At 55.1% G+C, this 23,152-nt stretch overlaps 2 protein-coding genes and 2 long non-coding RNA genes across 17 annotated transcripts in view; 2 read left to right on the top strand and 2 right to left on the bottom strand.

The window, feature by feature from the left end:
• The window catches only part of SEPTIN9 (septin 9), a 220,745-nt gene that overhangs the window by 24,144 nt on the left and 173,449 nt on the right, over window positions 1–23,152 (bottom strand). Inside the window, exon 1 of one of the 13 annotated variants that reach the window (XM_055242152.2) lies at window positions 22,831–23,042. The exons of 10 other annotated variants lie outside the window; for them this stretch is intronic. Coding sequence is in view for 1 of the 3 variants with exons in the window: in XM_055242149.2 (XP_055098124.1) it covers window positions 18,317–18,365 (49 nt within the window). In the remaining 2 variants the exon portion in view is untranslated. Of the gene's footprint in view, window positions 1–2,087; window positions 2,103–18,316; window positions 18,458–22,830; window positions 23,043–23,152 lie in introns of those variants that run through there. 2 more of the 13 variants (XM_055242149.2, XM_063617150.1) reach the window with 2 other exon arrangements.
• Window positions 3,482–7,352, bottom strand: LOC129462308 (uncharacterized). Its single transcript, XM_063617176.1, has 2 exons — window positions 6,153–7,352; window positions 3,482–4,749 (listed from the first exon to the last, which is right to left on the bottom strand). Exon 1 carries the CDS (start codon window positions 7,350–7,352, stop codon window positions 6,345–6,347), a length of 1,008 nt encoding a protein of 335 aa, XP_063473246.1. The 3' UTR covers window positions 3,482–4,749; window positions 6,153–6,344.
• LOC134732404 (uncharacterized) lies at window positions 3,700–10,235 on the top strand. The gene is made up of 3 exons (XR_010115521.1): window positions 3,700–5,246; window positions 6,209–6,503; window positions 7,285–10,235. It is a non-coding gene; the product is annotated as an uncharacterized lncRNA (long non-coding RNA).
• Window positions 14,493–19,144, top strand: LOC134732405 (uncharacterized). Of its 2 annotated transcripts, none has more exons than XR_010115523.1 (2): window positions 14,493–15,105; window positions 18,422–19,144. It is a non-coding gene; the product is annotated as an uncharacterized lncRNA (long non-coding RNA). The 2 variants fall into 2 exon arrangements; XR_010115522.1 differs by lacking the exon at window positions 14,493–15,105 and adding an exon at window positions 15,746–16,869.

Below are 23,152 nucleotides of genomic sequence, written 5' to 3'. Positions count from 1 at the left end.
GGTTGTGAAAAAATGCCACTCAACTGTGCTTTCTGAATCGGCAGATGGTGTAATATGGAAATTATATCCCCATGATAACAAGAGAGGAAGGGAAAGAAGGGAGGGAGGGAGGGGGAAGGAAACAGGGAAGGAAGGAAAAAAGGGAGGGGTGGAGGGAGGGAGGGAAGGAGGGAAAGAAGGCAGTCATTTCTAGTGGAGCTGGATTGAAGAGTCCAATGGGTGCAGCAAACCACCATGGCACATATATTCCTAAGTAACAAACCTGCACGTTCTGCACATGTATCCCAGAACGTGAAGTAAAATAAAATGAAGAGTCCAGTGTTTTCCACAAGTGCCCAGGAGCCAGCTTTACAGCTCAGAGGACAGCTGAGGCCCAGATGCCAACACTTAGGCCTGAGGTTCTCAAGTTGGTGTCGCCAGACCGTGCCCCAGACAAGACCCCCATCTTCTGCAGCGAGGGCGCTTCTAGGGTGGCAGCCAGCCGGAGGTGTCAGGTGGCGGGAGACCTTCACAGTTTCTCTGCAGGTTCCCATTCTGAACTCAGGCCTTATGCCAGGGCCCCTCTGCCATTCACTGGCGCTGGTGGCAGTGGGTCACCAGTCCTGTGATGGGGACTGCCCCCAACTCTGCCCATCTTGGGGACCGGCTCCCTCCTCCCTGCAGGTGTCCACTGGGCCATCTTTTCTCCAGAGTTGCAGGTGGGTCTAAGGCAGGGATGAAAGGGCTGTAATCCATGCAGCCCTGAGCCAGCACCCTCTGGGAACATCTGCGCTTAGTGACAAATTCTTACCCCCACCCCAGGGCCCGTCAAGGATGCAGGAATAAGATTGCTGTCTGTGGCTGGGACAGGGGCTGTAGGATATCTGGCTGGCAGACAGTGCCCAGAGAGGAGGCAGCTATTGGATGTGACACACTTTAGGGACACTCACATTCATCACAGCCCCAGGGCTGACCCTGGCCCACCTGGCCTGGTGCCAAGGGAGAGGGCCTGACACAGCAGGCTTACAAAGCCTGACTTGGAAACCAAGACCCAGGGGCCGCCCTTCTCTGCCCACCCCTCCCTGTGTGTCATGCTGCCTGGTCTACATCCCAGAAATGTCCACACAAGTCCCATCAGCCTTGCTGGCCAAATGCAGAGATGGTGCCGCTGGGGCAAGGGATCCTGAGCCACCGCCCAATGCCATTCCCAGCTCTAGGGGACAGCCACATGGTACCCATGTGACAGCCGGGCCTGCACGCCAGGACAAAGCGCTCACGGTCAAGTCAATGCCATTCCCCTGTCTTCCCCAAACCCAACCCACACCTGGCTCTCAGAGCACGGACTGAAATGGCCACATCCCCACACACCTTGTCCGTCACTGCCAATGGTGGCCACGCACAATGCAAGGTCATCCTTCTCCTGCCCACGGAGGCCTGTGAAGCCACTGACCAGGCCACGGCAGGGGAGCCAGTGGCACTCACCACACCCTGTCAGCCTTCCAGGCCCGTGTCCAGGAGAAAGCTGCCGGCATCTGCAGCTGGTGCCCTTGCCCTGGCGAAGACTTCCTTGCTTCCATCCAGCCCGGCCCAGTGTGGGCCCAGCAGGCTCCTTACTTTGCCTCATAACAATGCACACAGGAGCAGCCTCCAGCTGCCCTCCCTCTGCAGGCTCCCCTGAATCCAGACCCTGGGGCACCCCTGCAGCAGCCCTACTGCCACCTGCAGGCCTTCCCAGAACCTTGAGCCCAGGGGGGCACTTCAGGTCCTATAAACTAACAGATGCTCCCTGTCCCCCACAAAGGGGCTTCTTAAAGGTGAGTGAGTCCCTGATGCAGGCAATGCTAGGAGGACAGTGTCCAGCCAGGGCTGCTCCCTCCTCCTCTCCTATCTCCCTGGGTGCCTGCAAAGTCCTTCAGATCCCTGCTGAATCCTGGGGAAGCCCTGCCTTGCAACCAGGGCTTGCCCTCCCCGCTCCCCCACAGAGCCTGCCCTCTGCATCCAGGCAGTCTCCCCACAATGGTAACTGAATAATGATGTGTGCAGTTTCCTCTCACCGCGACCCCCCACGTAGGGTTTGTGAAGCCAGACACCTCATCCATCACGCTCACCCCGGCCCGGTTTTCTTCAGAGCAGCGTAGGGCTCACGGCAAGTCCCGGCAAAAAGTCTGGTGAATGAATGAACAAACGAAGAAACAAAGCTCATCGGAGCAGCCGAGGTTTACTGGGCGTTCTCTGTGCCAGGAGTTACTCTAATGTTTTTTTTAGAGAGTGAGTCTCACTAATGTTGGTCAGGCTGGTTTCGAACCCCTTGCCTCAAGCCATCCTCCCACCTTAGGAGGATTATAGACATACGCCACTGCACCCAGCCCCAGGTGTCACTCTAAACGCTGCTCAGGAGCTATTATAACTCATGGATCATCACACAATCCTATAAGGTAGCCACTGTTATTGTCCCATTTCACAGATAAGGAAACTGAGGCCAAGAGGACTTTTGTCAGTTATGAGGGTCGCAAAGCGAGTAAGCGGTAGAGGCAGGATTTGAAGCCAGGTAGGTGAGCCCAAGGCTGCTGACCCCCTCCCCAGGCCAAGTCTTTGGGCACCATGGAAAGGCTGGAGAAGTATGGGGTTCCTGCAGCCAGGACCCAGAAGGTGCCAGCTGTGGTGCAGGCAGCTCAGCACTGAGGCCTTGGCCTCCAGCTCCTCCCTCAGTTGCTCTTCCCCAGGGAGTTGGAGGCAGAGCCCTGAACTGCCAGAAGAAGATTCCACCCGCCAGCCAGGGAAAGTTGCCAGGGCTCTTCCCAGGGCTTAGAGCCACCCCAGGCCCATCAAAGCACATTAGCATCTTAGTTTCCATAACTTCCCTTGCCAGAAAGGTGATGGTACCAGCTGCTGGGCCGGACTGGGGGTCCTAGATTCCAGGGGCCCTCTCAGGCCTGCCTATGGCTCTCCCAGGACACAGATGCTTACTTGAGAAGCCCTAGTGCACCAGGGGTCCCACAGCCAAAATGAAGAGGCAGAGCTGCCCTGGGGCCCCTGCCAAAGCTCCCGGGTGGATCTACCCAGCAGACACCAAAATGTCCATCCCTTATCTGAAAACTCCACCTCCAGGAGGCCGCCCCAGGTTGGGCTGACAAAATCCACAGAGGCCTCAATGATGACTTCTCACTTCAGGTATGAGTGAGTGGGTGGAGGGAGAAGCTATTGTTAACTATTAATAGTTCAGGAAATGCAGGTAAAGGAAAGAGAATGGTAAGGCCACAGGGCTGGAAACTAGACACACATGCAGAGGTGGGCAGACCTCAGAGAAAGAAATGCTCTGGAACAAGATGGTAAAGAAACTACAGACAATAATGGTAGAGGATGATCCCGGGGTCCTAGTGGACCAGGACCACAACATTGATTCATTTGACAAGTATTTATTGAGTGTCTACTTCACAGTAACAAAAAGATCACACTACAGGCTTGAGAGCAGTCAGAATGAAAACAGCGGTATCTCATGGGAATTTGAAGTTCATTTATTTAAATGTTTATTAGCCAAGACTTCCGGACAGATCTGAAGCAGTCTTTTAACATGTAAGGAATTCACAATCTGATACAGTACTACAGGACATGTGTGTGCCACAAACCTCTGGTGAAAAGTAAAGACTCTCCCTAGAAAAGTATACGTTGAAGACAGACAGACAGACACACACACATTTTGAAGGGTTCATCAATGAATCCCTAAGCCAGCAGATTCCAATTAAAAAAATAACTTGGCACTCTGGGAGGCCGAGGCAGGAGGATCGTTTGAGCCCAGGAGTTCAAGACCAGCCTGGGCAACGTAGCGAGACCCCATCCCTACAAAATGAAATAAAATAAAATGAGAATTGAAAAAACAAACAAACTTGGTGTGATGAGAACTTACAGAATTTAAAAGGGTTATCTCAGCATTACCTTCAACACTCTCTCAACTTTTGACCACACACACAAAGTTCTGGGTTCTACAGCTAGAGAAGAGGGAGGGCAGGTTAAAAAAAATTATTCAAGGTGGAAGATTAGTCTGAGAAACAAAGAGGTAAGAGGAGAGGACTGAGGCCAGCTGGTCTCCATCCCTGAGCTCCGGCAGGAAGAGCCCCCAAGTGAGAACAAGTTGCTGTTCGCGGACAGTGGACTCCAGAGGGGGTGGACAGAGACCATGAGGAATGTCATCCCTGGGGGGCTCTGAAAACAGGATCTTTTCCCATCTCAACTCTGCTTTTCACTGCATTGTGTTCCTATTAACCTACCCAAGCTACTACAAACACTCCACAAATGTCACTGGGGACTTCCTGTTCTCTTCTAAAGATGGAAACACGGAATATAAATGACCAAATTGTGCAAAAGTGTGTGGGTGGGGGATCAAGGACTGAATTTTTAAAATGCACACAGCTCATCTAATTTGTGAACTAACTCCAAATCAAATTACACCTCACACTTTGTACAGGGCAGGAAGCGTCTCCTCAAAGCCTGGTTAGGACCTGGGATGCTGGAAATCTGAGACTCTGCCTTCCCCTCCTGAGAAACTCTGAAACCCGGCTTAGAAATTGAGCACAATGGCTCTGGCCTCCCAGAGAAAGACACGGATTCGCAAAGGCAAAGAGCTGCATTTTTCTCCGAGCTGGAGCTCTTTCCGCTTTCCACGATGGGGCTTCAACAAAACTGCAGCTTTACACTTCCCCTCTCGGTGTTTTCTCCTTGGGGACTGACAAGGTGGAAGGGCCAACAAGAACCCTGTGTGCTCCTTTGCAGGACCTGGAAGGGACAGGTGGTGTGAGTCTGTCTCCATCCAGCCGCCTCTTTCATTCATTCAGGGGCCCGAGGTGCCCCCAAGGCAGGGGGCGGGGGTCCCCACTTTTACTGCCGGCCAAGGTTCCTCCAGCTTTTCTCTCGCCAAACCCTTTCAAGCAAACCTCTCCTCTATTGTGGAGGAAGGAATCTCAAGCAGTTTTGCCTTTGTGCCAGCACGGTTTCAATTGCCCCCAGTCGGTAAAGTCAAATTTGGACAAGGTCCAAGGGCTCCTCACACCACCCGCCCCTTTCAGGAAGAGGCCCTCCTCTGTTCTTTCATTTGCAACCCGCCACCTCCCTAGCCTGGATTTTTTCGCCCAGGCTCCGAGGCCTATTGAGACATCAATCTTGGGCCAGAGCAAACTCCAACCTGCAAACCGTCGCCATTCACTTCCTAAAGAGCCACTCTCAGAACTTAGGCTGCAGGGAGGGCAGGCCAAGGATGAATCCTCTGACTTCTGGTGCGGTGTGTGGGGGAGGACTATTTTATATTCTGTTTTCCGCTGCCCCCTTGCCCTGCCCCAGCCCCTGAAGTGGATCCACTGCAGAGGGAGGAGGGTCAGGGAATGGCCCTGATGCCTCCCCCCCGCCAAGGGAACCTTCCAGCAGGAGCGGCCCCTACCCCAAAGCAACCCCAAGATTCAGCCCGTGCCAGCCCTCTGGCCATGTCCACAGTGGCCACCCAACCACAGAGATTCCTTTAGTTCTTGGCAAATCTGCAAACTTAAAAAGAGAAACAAAAGTTCCCCCGTGGGTGGGTGGACACTGGCCATCTGTCACAGGCTGGAATTTCCTCTTATCAGGGATGTCCCCTGAGCAGGGGTTGGGGAGGCCAGGGGCCAAAGCCTCCAGCCCCTCTCTCCAGCCCCTTCTGCTATCAGCAGGCCTGTCAGCAGATACACAGCAGAGCTCGGCAGTGAGGCAACAACAGGGGCTGGCGGCGGGGGGGGGGGGCTGGGGCTCCACCTCCCCCAACTTATGAAATCATCTGAAATAACATAACGTAGACAAGGGTCTCTGGAGTGCAGCACGGTGGCCCCCTGCCAGGAACTGGGTAGAAAAAAATGCTTTCCCCCAATTCCCTTCTGCTGTGCAGATCAGCTCGGGCCCTGGGGATGCTGCAGAGGCTGCCCCTGCCCAGGCCCTTTAGAGAGAGCAGGGGGCTAGAGGCAGGGCCTGCTTGGGGCTGGGGGACAGGCAGGGAGGGGCACATTCCTGGGCCATGAATAGGAGCCTGACTAAATGACTCCTTCAGGAGGGAGAAAGACATAGCACACAACTGTCTGATTATAGCCAGAGGGGCCGGGAAGGTGGGGGAAAGGGGTGAAGGGGCCAACTGCTCCAGGTGCCCCCAATCCATGCAGCACCCGCCTGGGCTGACAAGAGTTGTGAGACTGGAGTTGTTTTCTCTTCCCATCTCCAGGCCCTGCCCCAGGAGTCCTCCTGCTCAGGAGCCTGGGAGTTGAGGAGGTCTGGAAGCAGTGGGCCCACAGGGCCATCGCCTTGGGAACCCACAGTGCCTTGGATGTGGCTCCCTCGGTCCTGGCTTTGCAGGCAGCCTACCTGGACTGCACCCACCTCCCAGAAGAGCTGCTCAGAATCCTGCATGTCCAAAAGAAAGACCAATCAAAGAAGTGAGGAAGCCAAAGAGAGGCCTTATGAAAGCTTATGACACATTTTCCAAGTGCACACCCCAGCATCTTCACATGCTTTCTGAAGTAAGGATGGGGATGGGGATGGATGGTTGGATAAATGGATGGGTGTATGGGTGTGTGAATGGGTGAGTGGGTGGGTGGATGGATGGATGGACAGATGGATGAATGGATGGGTAGGTGGATGAACAGGCAGGTGAATGGATGGGTGGGCAGATGAATGAGCAAATGGATGAATGACTGGATGGATGGGTGGATGAGTAAATGGGTGGATGAGTGAATTGGTGGATGAGTGGATGGATGGATGAGTGGATAAGTAGACGAGCGTTTGGGTGGATAAGTGGATGGATGGATGAGTGGATGGGTAGATGAGTGGATGGGTGGATGAAGAGATGGATAGATGAGAGGATGGATAGATGGATAGGTGAGTGGATGGGTGGACGAGTGAGTGGATGGATGATGAGTGGATGGGTGGATGAGTGGATGAGTGGATAGTTGGATGAGTGGATGGGTGGATGAGTGGATAGATAGATGGGTAGATGGGTGGATGGGTACATGAGTGGATGGGTGGATGGGTGGATGAGTGGATAGATAGATGGGTAGATGGGTGGATGGGTACATGAGTGGATGGGTGGATGAGTGGATGGGTGGATGAGTAAATGAGTAGATAGGTGGATGAGTGGATGGGTGGATGAGTGGATAGATAGATGGGTTGATGGGTGGATGAATGGATGGGTGGGTGAGTGGATGGGTGGGTGGGTGGAAAGAAAGGTGGGTGGAAAGATGGGTGGATAGGTGGATGTAGCCTATCCGAGGAGTCTCAGAAACACACACTCTTTCATCCCAGACTCTCCCCAGGAAAAAGCAGTGTGTGTGGACTGCTACCTGGTCACACCTCGAGACAGCCACTTTCATCCTCTCTGGAACCCCGCCTGGGGGGATGCTGCACAGGGCATCCAAGCAACCCCTGAACTCAGGATAGAGACACCAGGAAGCAGCAGGGGGGCTGTGACCCCGCAGGCCTGCTCCATGGCTCCTGCTGCCTGCACCATGGCATGAAGCTCAGATGCACCTCTGGACTTGGGGTTCTGACCAGACGGAGCCACCAATCCTCTGAAGAATGAAACACACAGGGGTCACCCTTGCCTCCCAGCTGCAGGGAAGGACGAGCACCCAGCCCTTCCTTTCCCCAAATCGTCTCCAGGCTTCTGTGCGTGGCTCTGCTGACCTTCCTCTTGTCTCTGGCTATTCTCTCAGCCTCTGCTGGCTCCTCCTCTGCCCTCACCCACGGAGTCAGTCCTGGTGCCTTGAGGGCCCCTCTCCCTAGCTGACTTCACCCAGCCCCTGAGCATTCAATGCCAACAATGCCACCTTCTTTGTCCAGCTTCACACTCGAGTGCCAGCCTGACTCACAGACGTGTCCCTGGGCCCACTGTGCCAGGCCCTCTGCTGGGTCCTGGGTATCCGCAGCCACTGCCACTGTCAAGCCCCGACATCTGAAGGCATCTTGAACCCAATGACCGTGCCCCAGGCTGAACTCTGAAGCTCCCATCCCACCTGCCTCCCACCCCATCCCCCATCTAAGTGAACGGCCTCTCCAGCCAACAGCTATTGCAGCTAGATCTCCAGGGGCCGGGCCTGGGCCCTCCATTTCCATTACTCCAAATCCACTCATCCATCCCAAACTCCCATCAATGTTAACCCAACACATCTCACAGCCACCTGCAATCTAAGCCACCACCATTAGCTGCCCCTGTCCCAATCCCTCCTCCTCAAAGCACCAGGGGACCTGTGTAAAACTTATTCATCTGATCATTTCCCTCCATGAAGCCGTGACTGGTTTCCATTGCACCTGGGATAAACCAGATTCCTGTGGCTCCAGAATCCTGTCCTACCACTGACATGCTGTGTGACCCTGAGCAAGTAACTTAACCACTCTGCGCCTCAATGTTCTTACATGTGAAATGAGATAATATCTGTCTCATAAGAATGCTGGGGATCAAATGAGATATTTATGAAGCACATGGTGTTGTGCCTGATCAGTAAATGCTTTTTTTTTTTTTTTGAGACGGAGTCTCGCTCTGTCGCCCAGGCTGGAGTGCAGTGGCGTAATCTTGGCTCACTGCAAGCTCCGCCTCCCGGGTTCACGCCATTCTCCTGCCTCAGCCTCTCCGAGTAGCTGGGACTACAGGCGCCCGCCACCACGCCCGGCTAATTTTTTTGTATTTTTAGTAGAGACAGGGTTTCACCGTGGTCTCGATCTCCTGACTTCGTGATCCTCCCGCCTCGGCCTCCCAAAGTGCTGGAATTACAAGCGTGAGCCACCGCGCCCGGCCTCTGATCAGTAAATGCTTGAAGTCTTTGTTAACAAAACACACGCCCCTAACCTACTCTTCAGCTTCCATCCACACACAGCCTCCCTGGCTGCCTTTCAGCTCTTCCAATGAGGCTACCCACAGAGGTCCTCTCTGCCAGGACCATCCTTTCCCCATGCTGCTCCTACAACTCCTACCTGTTTTCCCGGGATAGCTCATCTAACACTGGGTCCCTCAGTTCTTACACACGTGGCCCTCCGACTGCTGTCTGGGGTCTGTCGTATTCACTGCCCACAAAACCTTACATGTCCAAAGCACCCAGTAAGACGCTGTGAATGAATGAGTGGCCAGCCTGCTGCCCTTTCGTCCGGCTCCTCCTCTCCCCCAGACCAGCATGGGCGCAGCCACGGCTCCCGTCTACCCCGGTAACACCGCTCCCTCTGTGCCGGACGCGCTGGCCAGAGTCCTTTCCCACGGCGTCCCCGTGGCTTTGGTGTGTGGCCGCCTGTGAATGAGAGACTCATGATTTCCGGCTTCCACCGTCCTTCTGGAGCCACAAAGCATTAAAGCGGAAGGATGGATGGGCTTCCTGGGACAGCCAGGGTGGGAGGCCGGCTCAGGACACTTTGTTCGGGAAATGGTCAGTGTGGGATGAGGCGCCTGGTGGGGAGGGGAGTGGGGCAGAGACTTGGGGCCTGGCTGTTCTGCAGCCAGGGACCCTAATCGCCACCCCCTTCCCCACCTACTCCCCAACCCCAGTGCTGGGCTCAGGGCCCCTGGGGTCTCTCCCAGGAACACAGAAGACACAGTAAGGACCAGGGACACAGGACAGGCAGAGCCCGTGGGCAGGAGGCCTCCAGCCAGAACACCTGAGCCTATGCCTGGCTCCAACCAGACAGACACTGAGACCTTGGCCAGGCCACTCCCCATGCTGAGGCAGGGGGGCCCCTTAGAGGCCACTGGTCACCAAGCACCGCGTGGAAGACATGCCACGGAGAGCTAGCATCTTCTGAGACACCAGCAGAAGGTCAGACGTCTCGCGGCCCAAGGATGACTTTGTCCCAGCATCTATCCATCTGCCATCCTGCATGAAAAGCCTGACGTGACACGGCTGGCCCCAACGAAGAGTGATTCGGGAACCAGCAGAGCGGATTTAGTAACTGGCAAACTGGATTTAGTAACTGAGACACTTCCAGGGGCTTGGTAGAAGTCCCCTAATGTACCAGACCCAGCCCTGACCGCCCCAGAGCTCAGCCGAGCACTAAAAGGTACAGAGGTCGAGCTGAGCATCAGAGGAACACTGACCCCAGGGCTGACCGGTGCTCCGCACTCTACAGTTTACAAACGGCTCACATTTACTCGATCGCATCTGACCCTCTCCTGCGAGGCCTTCCTCAGATTCTCCGCTTCCTAAAGTAATCAGTTGTGCCTTTTGAAATCAGAGCAAAGTAATAAAACTGCAGTAATAGCGTGTTCTTATGAACGCTGTGATGTTAGCTGGTTAAATGAGGGACCCTCAGGGTCTCCCGCACTGCCCTGACCCTGTGTCCCTTCTGGTCCCGGCCCACCCTCCATACCTCCTGCTTCTCCTCTTTCTCCTCCTCCCGAGGACGTGGGGCCTGGGGTTGACCTACTGTGGGACTCCAACGGTGACCTCCAGGAAGAAATGCCCGCTTCTTCCTTCCACCCAGTAGTGACCCCTGGCTGGCTCAGGCTCACGCAGCCAACCCAGGCCGCAGCCGGAACCTGGAAGCTCCTAGGGTGGGAGCCTGTCCCCTCCCAGGCCCTTCTAGCCTGAACTCCGGGAAGGAGCTACATTCATATGGTAATTTCTCCCAAGGCTGGGAGGGGGAAGGGGCCTGGCCGGGGCCTGACTGCTTTCCTGAGGCTGCGCCCACTGGGCCTTCCAAGCCCGCTGGGCTCCTGGGCTGCATCCCTGAGGGATGGTAACAGACTGCAGCGCAAACTGCCCACCGGCTGGCTGGGGAGTGGGTGCCCAGATGCGGGCCAGGGCCTTCGCTTTACAGGCTGTGTGGTGGTTTACAGTGGGCACTTTAATGGGCACACATTTGTGTTACAGTTTATTCGTGTGTGTGTGTGTGTGTGTGTGTGTGTGTGTCCAGAAACACGGTAACACATTGCTTCCCCAAGACCTTGGCCCTGGGAGACCTGCGGCCACCCTCACCTGGGGGCCCCGGCACTTCCAGCCTCCCACAGGAAGGTCCTGTCTCCCCTGGTTTGAAGTTGGCCCCAGGAAAGAATCCTCTCAGAAAAATAAAAGTCACTTCCCCCAGCCTCAGCCCAGCCTCCTACGAGGGGTGAGTTACACCAAACTCACCCTCTCCCTCCCCTCCCACTTCCTCTCTCACGCTGCAACTAGCTGTGAACGGCTCATCCCCCCAGGCCTGCCAGTCTACCACAGAAAAGACACTCGAACTTTACATTTCCCCTGACTTGTTCTGGGCTCCAACAGGCAAAGGAAACTGGAAGTCAGCAGCCAGGACCCAGCTGCAGGCCCCAGGGGCCACTCTGCGTCCCCGCCCCAGCCCCTCCCGTCGCTGCGTTGATTCAATGTCCATTCATCCTAGTTCACAGAGCGAGGCCTGGACTCAAGATAAAACAAAGGGGACCTTGGCCTCCTGGGGCTCACAGTGCACAGCACAGAGAAATGGCTGCAACACGGACTCGCAGCACCTGGCTGGCCAAGCACAGCAATGCACCCCCACCAGGCCTGGGTCCCTCAGCAGACACACAGCTTAAAGGCTGGTTGGCTAAACCACATGATCTTGCAATTACCCAAGAGAAATGAAAACGTGTTCGCACAAAAACCTGTAGACCAGCACTCACTGCAGAATTCTTCACAACAGCCAAGAAGCAGAAACAACCCAAATGTCCATCAGCAGATGAAGAGATACACAGTGTGGTCTATCCATGATGGACAATTATTCGGTCATGAAAAAGAATGAAGCACCAGTACCTGCTACAATGTGGATGAGCCTTGAAAATATTCTACCAAGTGAAAGGAGCCAGACACCAAGGCCACATATTGTACGATTCCATTTATACAAACTATCTAGAACAGGTAAATTCATAGAGACGAAAGCAGATGAGCAGTGGCTAGGGGCTGAGAGCCCGGAGTTGGGAATGGGGAATGGCTAATGGGGACACAGCCTCTTTTGGGGATGTTGAAATGTGCTGGGATTAATGGCGATGGCTGTGTAACTGTGATGATTAATTTTCTGTGTCAGCCGGGCGCGGTGGCTCATGCCTGTAATCCCAGCACTTTGGGAGGCCGAGGCGGGTAGATCACGAGGTCAGGAGATCAAGACCACGGTGAAACCCTGTCTCTACTAAAAATACATAAAAAAAAAATTAGCCAGGCGTGGTGGCGGGCGCCTGTAGTCCCAGCTACTCAGGAGGCTGAGGCAGGAGAATGGCATGAACCCAGGAGGCGAAGCTTGCAGTGAGCCGAGATTGCACCACTGCACTCCAGCCTGGGCAACAGAGCGAGACTCCGTCTCAAAAAAAAAAAAAAAAATTTTTCTGTGTCAACTGGACTGGGCTATGGGGCACCTAGGTAACTAGTCAAACATTATTCTGAGTGTGTCTGTGAGGGTGTTTTTGGGTGAGTTTAATATTTAACCCTTTTACCTTTTAGGAAAAAAAAAGTTCAGCTTGCTGCCAGCACTCACTTAATTTTACATAAACACGCTCTTTGAGGCTGAAGCAAATCTGACTGATGTTCTGTGTGAAAATTAAATATAAAAACTGGCCAGGCGCGGTGGCTCACGCCTGTAATCCCAGCACTTTGGGAAGCCGACATGGGCCAATTATTTGAGGTCAGGAGTTCAAGACCAGCCTGGTCAACCTGGTGAAACATCGTCTCTACAAAAAATACAAAAAATTAGCCAGGTGTGGTGGCAGGCACCTTGTAACCCCAGCTAAACTCGGGAGGCTGACACTGGAGAATCACTTGAACCCGGGAGGCAAAGGTTGCAGTAAGCCGAGATCGTGCCACTGCACTCCAGCCTAGGCAACAGAGAGAGATTCCGTCTCAAAAAACAAAAAAATAAAAAAAAAATTTTTTTTAAATTGTTCCTGCAGTTATTTCTAAGCAAAACAACAGAATCATCTGAGTCATCTATTCTGGAAAAATCGGATTCATCAAATGAATCTTCAGCCAACAACTGATAAAGAACAATGTTAACATAACTCGTAGGAATGCTGTGTTCTCTAGGATTTGACATTTTCAGCGATCGAGAATTACTATTTTTTGAGACAGAATCTTGCTCTGTCGTCCAGGCTGGAATGCAATGTCGCGATCTCGGTTCACTGCAACTTCTGCCTCCTGGGTTCAAGCAATTCTCCTGCCTCAGCCTCCTGAGTAGCTGGGATTACAGGCGCCCACCACCACGCCCGGCTAATTTTTGTATTTTTAGTAGAGAAGGGGTTTCACCATGTTGGCCAGGCTGGTCTCCAACTCCTGGCCTCAGGTGATCCGCCTGCCTCAGCCTTCCCAACTGCTAGGATTACAGGCATGAGCCACCACACCCAGCTGAGAATTACCATTTTTTTTAATGGAAATACCACTACTAAAAATGGAATGCTATAAACAGAATGATGTCTTTTGTTTCCGAAGTCGATATACTAGAGTGAAGTGAAAATAATAATAAAAGCAAGATACTTCCCGGCAAAGTTATCTTGGGGTGAACGCTGCAGCCACAAGCACTGCTGGTGAGTATTCGCAGGGCAAACGGGAAAAGGGTGCAATCAGGAGCCTGCGTAAAGCGGATTGTGTGCTCTGATGGGGGTGGGCCTCCCCCGATCAGTTGAAGGCAACAGGGTTTGGAATGCACACTCCAAGACACAGAGCCTTGGCATAGTGAGTGTTTTCAGCTGAAGGAATTTAAGAAACGGCAGGTCCAAGAAGGACTCACTGACCTGCCCCTTCTTTGAGGTACATCAGAAGCCCCTCACGTAAGAGGTGCCCTCCCTACCCCCAGGGGAAAGGAAGAGCCTCATCTCCAGAGAGAGAGGATCTGAGAGGGGCCCCAGTACACAGGCCCTGCTGAGACCCCCACAGGCTCACTGTTCAGCTCATCTTTTGTTGCTCTGTCACAGTTTCCCATGACTTTCCACTCTTCATCAAACCCAGCATAAAAACGCTCAGGCCTAGGCTAGGCACAGCGACTCACACCTATAATCCCAGCACTTTAGAAAGCCGAGGTGGCCGGATCACTTGAGGTCAGGAGTTGAAGAACAACCTGGCCAACATGGTAAAACCCCATCCCTACTAAAAATACAAAAATTAGCCGGGTGTGGTGACACACACCTGTAGTCGCAGCTACTCGGGAGGCTGAGGCATGAGAATGGCTTGAACCCAGGAGACAGAGGTTGCAGTGAGCAGAGATCATGCCACTGCACTCCAGCCTGGACAAAAGACAAGCAAAAGAAATAAACAAAAAAACTGATCAAAACAAGCAAAAAACAAATTAAAAAAAACAAGCAAAACAAATAAAAACTGTTCAGGCCTAGGCCGGGCATGGTGGCTCACGCCTGTAATCCCAGCATTTTGGGAGGCCAAGGCAGGAGGATTCCTCAAGCCCAGGAGTTTGAGACCAGCCCGGGCAACATAGTGGGACCCTGGCTCTACAAAAAAATAAAAAATTAGCCAGGCAGGGTGGCACATGCCTGTAGTCCCAGCTACTTGGGAGTCTGAGTGGGGACTTAGAGTGGGTTCAGAGCAGCTCCTGGGGCCGGCAGCTGGGCCCCAGCTTGAGCCCAGGAAGTCAAGGCTGCAGTGAGCCGTGATCGGGCCACTGCACTCCAGCCTGGACAGGCGACAGAGTGAGACCCTGTCTCAAAACAAAACAAAAACCACTCAGGCTAACGGTTTCTCTGGGTCTTCATTTCCTTATGAAGGCTCGGTGTCAAGTAAAACTCACTTGAATTGTTACGCTCGTTTCCTGTTAATCTCTCTGTCAGTCTCATTTCCAGGGTCCCAGCCAACGAATCCAAAACCGATAGAAGGAAAGGGTTTTTTCTCAGATTTTGTTCTGATCAGGCCTTTGTAATTTTGTGACAAAGGCCTGAAGGTCTGAATAGCAGGACACGAGGCCTGAGAGAGAATTCTTCCTGCTTAACCGCCTTCAACCTGGAACATCAGATTTTTCCTGCTTCAGACTCAAACTGACACACAGGCTTTTCCTGGGTCTCGGGACTGGAACGACGCCATTGGTTCTCCTGGGTCTTGGGCCTTCAGGTGGACACCAGAGCCACACACGGGCTCTCCCACGTCTCCAGCCTGCTGATTTACTCTGCGAATCTTGGCACTTGCCAACCTCCGTAATGAGGTGAGCCAAATCCTCATAATAATCAATCTCTTTATCTACACACACGTACACACCTTCTATTGGTTCTGTTTCTCTGGATGAACCTAATACAATCACTTTGTGAATATTGCAAAACCATTGAACTGTAGACTTTAAAAAGGTCAATGTCACAGTATGTGAATTCTATCTCCATAAAGCTATCACTTAAACAGCAACAAGCGGCCGGTGAGCCCTGTGCACTCCTCCGCAAACAAGATCGGGCACAGCGTCGTCCTTGCCCTCGGATGTCCCCAGCCTCCAGCCCGAGTCTAGGAACATCTTTCATGTGCCCCCTCCTTCAATTCTGTAGCCAAAGGGTGGGGGTGGTCCTCAGCCTGGTACCTTCTCTGCACCTCCCAAGTGACTGCCTCAGCCTCCCAAGTAACTGCGATTACAGGCACGTGCCACCACACCCAGCTAATTTTTTGTATTTTTACTAGAGGTAAGTTTTCTCCATGTTGGCCAGGCTGGTCTCGAACTCCCGACTTCAGGTGATCCACCCGCCTCGGCCTCCCAAAGTGCTGGGATTACAGGTGTGAGCCACCAAGCCCAGCCTCCCCACAGATTTTTAAAAGGGCCCTGGGTAACACAGACTGGGATCTGCTAAGTCACTAAATGACCCTTTTAAATAAAGAAGGAAGTCATAAACCTCCACTTGAAAGGTGTGGGGGATGGCAACAGAAACACAGCCGGCCAGAAACCAGAAAGGTCTCACTCAACTCATCCCCAAGGTCTCTGCGCAGAAGGAACAAGGGAAAACCCACCTCCCAAGACACCCCACTCAGCACCCCACTCCCCGGAGGCAAGATGCAGCTGTGCATAGCGGCAGCAGTGAGGACCCCGGCCTGGCAGGCCCCCACACCCCACTCAGCACCCCACTCCCCGGACGCAAGATGCAGCTGTGCATAGCGGCAGCAGTGAGGATCCCGGCCTGGCAGGGCCCCCACATCCCACTCAGCACCCCTCCCCAGAAGCAAGATGCAGCTGTGCATAGCGGCAGCAGTGAGGACCCCGGCCTGGCAGGGCCCCCACATCCCACTCAGCACCCCACTCCCCAGAAGCAAGATGCAGCTGTGCATAGCGGCAGCAGTGAGGATCCCGGCCTGGCAGGCCCCCACATCTCTGGCTGAGGGCTCCAGGGGCCAGGGCTGCTCAACAGGACCAAGAGGAAATGACCACAGGAGCCCCCAGCTGCTGGGGGTGGCCCCCGCGGTTTCCTGGGCCATCTCTGGTGGACCCACTCCAAATCTGGAAGAGGCCCAACCCCTCTTCCTCCCCGTATCCCAAACCCCAACCACGCCAGCCAGGAGCCTTGGTAGACGAGAAAAAATTCAATTAAGCCCCATTGTGCTGGGTGACATAGGCCCCAGAAGGAGAGGCGCCCCTGGATTGCTCAAGTTTAATGATAACTTCAGCAGTTGGGTCTTCAAGTTAATTAGCTCTTTCTTCCCCAGCAGTCCTCAGGGAGCCCCACGGTGAGCTGTGAGGAGCCAGCCCAGCGTGGCACACACAACGTAGGGGCCTTCTCTCACTCCCACTCCACAAACACCAGGGCCCCTCAGGGGACCAGACTCCCATCCCTGAGTCATTTCTCCCCCACCGCTCTCTCAACAAGGAACGGAGAAGGAGCTTCTACTGCTTAACCAGATGTAGAAACTGAGGCATGCACAGAGAGGTCATGTGTGATATGGTTTGGATGTTGTCCCCTCCAAATCTCATACTGAAATGTGATTCCTGATGTTGGAGGTAAGGCCTGGGGGTGGTGGGGGGTGGGTCATGGAGGCAGATCCCTCATGGATGGCTTGTTGCCCTCCCCACGGTCATGAGGTCCAGGAGATCTGATTGCTATAGAGTCTCAGAGGGCTGGGTGCAGTGGCTCACGCCTGTAATCCCAGCACTTTGGGAGGCCAAGGCAGGTGGATCACAAGGTTAGGAGTTCGGGACCAGTCCGACCAACATGGCGAAACCCCGTCTCTAGTAAAAATACAAAAAAATTAGCTGGACGCGGTGGCAAGCACCTGTAATCCCAGCTACTCAGGAGGCTGAGGTTGCAGTGAGCCGAGGATTGTGCCACTGCACTCCAGCCTGGGTGACAGAGTGAGACTCCATCTCAAAACAAAACAAAACAAAAAGAATCTGAGAGTTTCCTCTCTCGCCATGTGACGTGCCAGCTCCCCCTTCACCTTCTACCACGAGGAAAAGCTTCCTGGGGCCTCCCGAGAAGCCAAGCAGATGCTGGCACCACTTGTATAGCCTGCAGAACTGTGAGCCAAATAACCCCCCAGCCTCGGCCGTTCCTTTATAGCAACTCAAAATGGACAAACGTGATGTGTTAGTTTCTCTTTCTGGACCCCACAATATGCCTGGCTGGGGCTGTGCTCTGGGGAAATGGCAACTGTGAGGTCCTCACAGACCGGGCCCGGGTCTTAACCACAGCTGCATCTCAGCGCCTTGATTATTACCGAGTGGACGCCAAAAAAGCACTGCTGGGTGAATACGCAAGTGAATGATGAAGATGGAGGTGGCTGTTGGTGCCAGGACAAGGCCCCAGGAGTCTGGGGAGGTGGGACCGGGCAGTTCAGGTCAACCGCTAACCCTGGGCAAGGCCGGGAAGCAGCCAGGATGGGAAAGGACAGCTAAGGGACTTTCTGCAAGTGGCCTCACTCTTCCCAGGTGGGCAGGAAGCAGGAATCAGACCAAGGAGTGCCAGGTGGTAGCGGCACTCAGGTGGCCTGAGGAGCAGGTGCAGGCTCAGCAGGGCTGGTGGTGCCATGTGTGGGGCCAACCCTGGCCCCGTTCACTACCTCTACCTCCTGGACGCATGGGCCCATGGCTCGCCAAGGCCCTCCTCTGTCCCCACGCCCACCTCTCCAGGCTCCACTTCCCGACGCCAACTCGTTTTCTCACTCCCATCTCTCCCATTGCCCCTATATCTGAGCTGACCTCCTCCCTGAGCTCTGGTGAAACTCTAGAGAGCCCAGAGGTGCATCTCACATTCCTGGGCCACAAAGCCTTTGCAGTCTCCACCTTCCTGGGACAGTCCATCTTACAGCTGGGTGTGTACTTATCTCACTGGATCGGAAGCTTCAGGAAGGCCCATCTTGCATGCTCCCGCCCCCCACTTCCCGCCTGCCACTCAGCCCGTGGCTGCCTTGTGGTTGGGCCTTGGCAGCCACCGCAGCTGGTAACACACACTTCGCACTTCTGTGTCCAGGTTCCGTGCTGAGCCTCTTTGGTTTCATCTCTGTTTGTCTTCATATGGTCCCTGACGTGGTAACCATCATTATCCATTTTTCAGACAAAAGACCATGGCTCTCGGCGAGGAGGAATGGCAGGTCTGAGGCCACGCGGTTCGTAATAGGCAAATGGACCCGGCAGTCTCTCTACCCACGAACAGGGCTCCTCCCTGTCTGCACACCTTGCTGAGGTTTTAGAGCCTGGAGCCAGTGAGTCTCCATGGAGCACAAGGACAGCGGTGGTGCCGGGGCTGGAACAAGGCAGGGGCCTCCCGAATCACAGTCCCGGCTGTGGACTACACCTCAGGACCCCGCCCTGGCTGGGAACCTTGCTCCAGCCCACCCGGGACCTCTTCCCACCCTGAGTCCTGCACTGGGCTGTGCACGGGGGTCTGCTGAATGAGTGAGGGCAGGAGGGATGGTGAGCAGGGTACAAAGCGGCTATGGTGGGTAGGCTTCTGCTGGAAGCTTGAAACATTGCTGGCGAGCAGGACGATACCAGGGGAAGAGGTTACAGCCCTCAGAAGGGCTCGCTGGGGACTGTCCTGCAGCCCTGTCATTGGGACAGGCAGAAAATCCAGCCCCCCTTCAGGGTGAGTCCAGGAAGCCTGTGGGGGCACCGGCTCTAGCTAGGGTGGCGCGTGGGTTTACCCAGGGCACGCTGCCGTGGCCCAGAGTTAGCTTAAACCTCATGTATTCTGTAAATAATTATTTATAATACACAAGACTTATTCATCCTCTAAGAAGAGTAAAACATTACAGGAGGCACTTTCTCACCAACTAAACATGTCATAATGACTTCACTGCATCATGGAGGGAGGGCCCCAGGGTGCCCGGTCCAGAGCAAACTGTGGCCAGGGGGACGGGCACACTGCCAAATCTGCTGGACCTCCACCCCTGAAAATGTGGGCTAAATTCTCTTCAACAGGTTACAAGGAAATTCATTGTGAACCCTATGTTTCCACCACTATTGGCTGTTCTGGAAGACTGGGAGGAGGGGTCTTGCCTTTTCACCACTCTTGGTCACAGGGTTTGAGGCCACAACTTGGACTGGGACCTCAATCTCCTTCCTGGGGAAGAGGCTCAGTCAGGGTGTCTGCCAAGGCCCAGCGCACAAACACAGAACTCGCTTAACGTCTGCTCCGGCACCTCTGGGCCTCCCACACTGGGTTCCCCTATCTGACCCCTCAAGCAGTGAGAGTGATGGGGCATAGGGCGCCTCTAGGGGAGACTGGGGGGGCTGGAGCAAGGTTCCCAGCCCCGGGTGAGGTCCTGAGGCATGGTCCATGCAGTGATGCTTCTCACGGGAGGTCTGAGGCATGACCAGGAGCTTGGAGACTCAGCAGAGGTCTGGGCATGGGACTCTCAGTATGCAGCCAGGGCGAGGGCCGAGGCTGTATGGATGCGAGCAGGTGATCCTGTGCCACCGGGTGCCATCTGTGCCAGGCCCTGGGCAGCCGTCCCCATCTCACTCAGCTTCAGGGAGGTGACGCAACCATCCCAGGCACACAGCCCTGGGGGCAAAGGCTGGATCCAGGTATGTCCGATTCCAGAATTCAAGAGGACAAGTAGAGGAGTCTACGTCCCGAGACTGCAGTGATGGCTTAGTGCCTCAGGATGGCCAGGCTGGCTCCTGCAGCTTTAGTCAGCCGTGCCCTCCCCTTCAGTCATCCAGGGTCCCAGCGCTGGTCCCTGAGACCTGGTACTGGCCATAGGGGCCCATCTCTGGCTGTGGACATCTGGTGCTGGTCACTGAGATCTGGTATTGGCCGTAGGGACCTGTCCTTGGCTGTGGGTGACCCAGTGCTGGTCCCTGAGACCTGGTACTGGCCATGGGGGCCTGTCCCTGGCTGTGGGTACCCGGTGCTGGTCCCTGAGATCTGGTACTGGCCGTGGGGGCCCATCCCTGGCTGCAGAGACCCAGTATTGTCTGTGGGGTCTGTCCCTGGCTTCGGGGAGCCAGTAGTGCCTGTGGGGCCCATCCCTGGCGGTGGGGACCTGGTGCTGGAGGATCCTGACAGCAAAACCGCGGAAGCGACAGGTAACAGCAATCCATTAGCAGAGCCTGTGGCCTGCCCTGGCCGCAGCACCTTCCTCCGCTCTGTGCCCTCTCACCACAAATCCTAGTGCAGGTAACGAAGCCAAAAGGCGGAGAATCCGCAGGAGGACGCACACCACACCTGCTCCTCATGCTGTGTCCCTGTGCCCTGGGTGGCTGAGACCCCCTGCTCCTCCTCTAGGCCTCTTCGTGCCAGGTCTACGCTGTTCTGCCGGGCCTCAGCTCCCACCCGCCCAGCCCCCCAGCTACAGACAGCAGCGATTCTCCCTCCCACTCAATGGGGCCACTGTCCAGCCCATCATTAGTCTTCAGGGCTGGCAGATGACACCGGCCACGGGCAGCATTTCCTCCAGCCCCAGCACACAAGGCACAAAAGACACCATAACCATCCTGCCCCAAGATGCATGGGAAGTGGGCCGGGAATCTTCCAGGGCAGTCCCCTGCCCCGGGGGACAGCGTGTTCAAATCCCCGAGGAAATGCTACTCTTTGGCCCTTTTTCTGAAAAACTCTCCAAGGAGACCTTGTGTGGAGCGTGCAGGGAGAATGGAGGTTCTTGTGACTGTCTCAGGCTAGCCTCACAGAAACCACAAACTATTTGGATAAAAGTTGAAAATCTGCGGTCACACAATGCTGACCATTCATTCAAACACTCGTTGAGCAAGCACCTATGACGTCTGGGAACTCAGGACGTGGATCGATAAGACACAGTCCTCCTGTCTGTTCTAGTGAGAGAGAGATGGCACCATCAACCCCGCCCGCTGGGGGCCCCCTTGGAGAGGGCGTGCAGGTTCAGGGCCGAATCTGCCCAGTGGATGTGCCACCCACGTCCGCATATCTCCTGGTCCTGTGGTGGCCCCTGGAACAAAGGCTGAGAGATAAGAGACAAGGATCTGGGGGAGGGAGGACATCCATGCACATTCCACTGGGGACACCAGCAAGGATGACTGTTCAGTGACTGCTCAGATGACCGAGTCACCTGGTGCTTGGAGCCTGGCACCCACAGAGCAGGGCGGCGGTGGCAGGCCCTGCCGGGGGCACAGGCCTGAGAAGGGAGTGCTGCCAGCTAGGCTCGACGGGACAGAGAGTGAAGGGCCCCCTTCCTGAAGGCCATGCAGAGGCCGGGGGTCAATGTCAGCAACTCCATCAACGTCAGTCCCCTGAAACCGACCCAGAGTTGGGGTTCCAAGAGCAGCCTTGGGTGCTCAGGAGCCAAGATCTCACAGAGGGTGCTCCCCACCCCTAGCTTAGGGATAGTGACAAATCTGGAGTGCTTCTGCCCATGGTCCAACTACTGAACCCAAATGAATGCATTGACAAATCGCACTTAGTGTTATTTACAGGGAAAAGGGAGGAAAAAAAAAAGAAAGCCAATCGCATTTAGGCTGGCTGGCCAGGGGGAGGGCAGATGGGCCATCACCTCTGCCACTTTCCAGGCCCTTTGCACGGACCCCTCCACCCCCAGCAAAACCAAGGCCCAGCCCCTCCCCGCGAAACCAGCCCTGGAGTCAGCTGGGATGAAGAAACTCCTGCAGGCAGACCATTAACTCTACTGTGATGTTTCCAGCAGGGAACCCAGATCAGGCCACGGCAGCTCAGGCGCCTGCAGAAGGCCCAGACCTCTGGGTGTTAAGCTCTCTCTTCCTGTACCCCCTCTGGGCCGGGTGGGCAGTGTGCGATTCCCAGGGTTGATGAAAGAGGGGAGGAAGAGGCTGAGCGGCGGCGAGTTTGAACAGCCAGCCCTGGGAGGGGCTGAGGTGGGGAAGGTTCCCACTGCTGCTCTACGGGCCCCGGAGCAAGGCTCCCATGATTCCACCGCCAGCTGGGCAGGCACAGGCCGGGGTGCTGAGTGTGCCAGGATCTCCGCCGCTTCCTGGGTGGGGGCGAGAGGGACCCTCATGGTCCTGTAATTAGACCTGCGCCTTCCCAGCCAATTCCTCATCAAACAAACTCACACATACAGAGGACTGGGCATGGCCACCACCCTCGGGAGCCCTCCTGGGAAAGCTTCCCAAGGCTCTGCTGAGCTCCAGGAACACGTCGCTACCTGTCCGGGAACCAGGCTGGCACTCAATAAACAAATCAAAGCTCGGCGCTGGAAGGCAGAACTCTGGGACTAGAGTCCCAGCCAAGGGCCACAAGTCCCTCAGGAAACCTCTTCCCCAAAGAGTGGCTGTGGGAAGCTGGCAGCCTCCAGGGTCGTCAGCCTCCAGGTCTTCCCAAAGCCCAGGTGGTATCAATGCCCTGTGTTAAGGTGAGGGCTGCAGAGAGGGGCCGGCGGGGAGGAGCCCCCACAGCTTACCCCGGCCATTGACCCTACTCTCAAGCATTGAAATAAAGCCCTCTTCCCACACCCTCGGCCAGGGAGAGAGGGCGGAAGCCCTAAACATCCGGGGTGTATGGGAAAGGCTTACATGTACAGAGGAACCAGATAACGGAAGCTGCTGGTGGTGGTGACAGGCTTCTTAAAGGGGCCTTGAGACGTTTGACACCAGCAGGAAAGCCACACACTGCACCAGGCCTGGGGGCAGGGAGAAGGGGCTCCTGAGGACAGGGTGGTCCCCTCCCATGGAAGTGCCTCTCATTGTCTGATAAGAGCAGCTCGGACCAGCCATGGCACAACAGGAAGTTGGGAGAATACGGTGGCCCAGGAGGCTGGCCAGGGCTGGGGAGTGGTCAACCCAGAGACTCTGGTTGCCCAAGTGGGTCTAGGGCTTCCGGGGTGAAAGTCCTTGT

Source organism: Symphalangus syndactylus, chromosome 14, assembly GCF_028878055.3.
Source record: "Symphalangus syndactylus isolate Jambi chromosome 14, NHGRI_mSymSyn1-v2.1_pri, whole genome shotgun sequence".
Classification (NCBI taxonomy): Eukaryota; Metazoa; Chordata; class Mammalia; order Primates; family Hylobatidae; genus Symphalangus; species Symphalangus syndactylus.
Note: the sequence above shows the minus strand (reverse complement) of the source record. Positions and strands in the feature narration are given on the sequence as shown.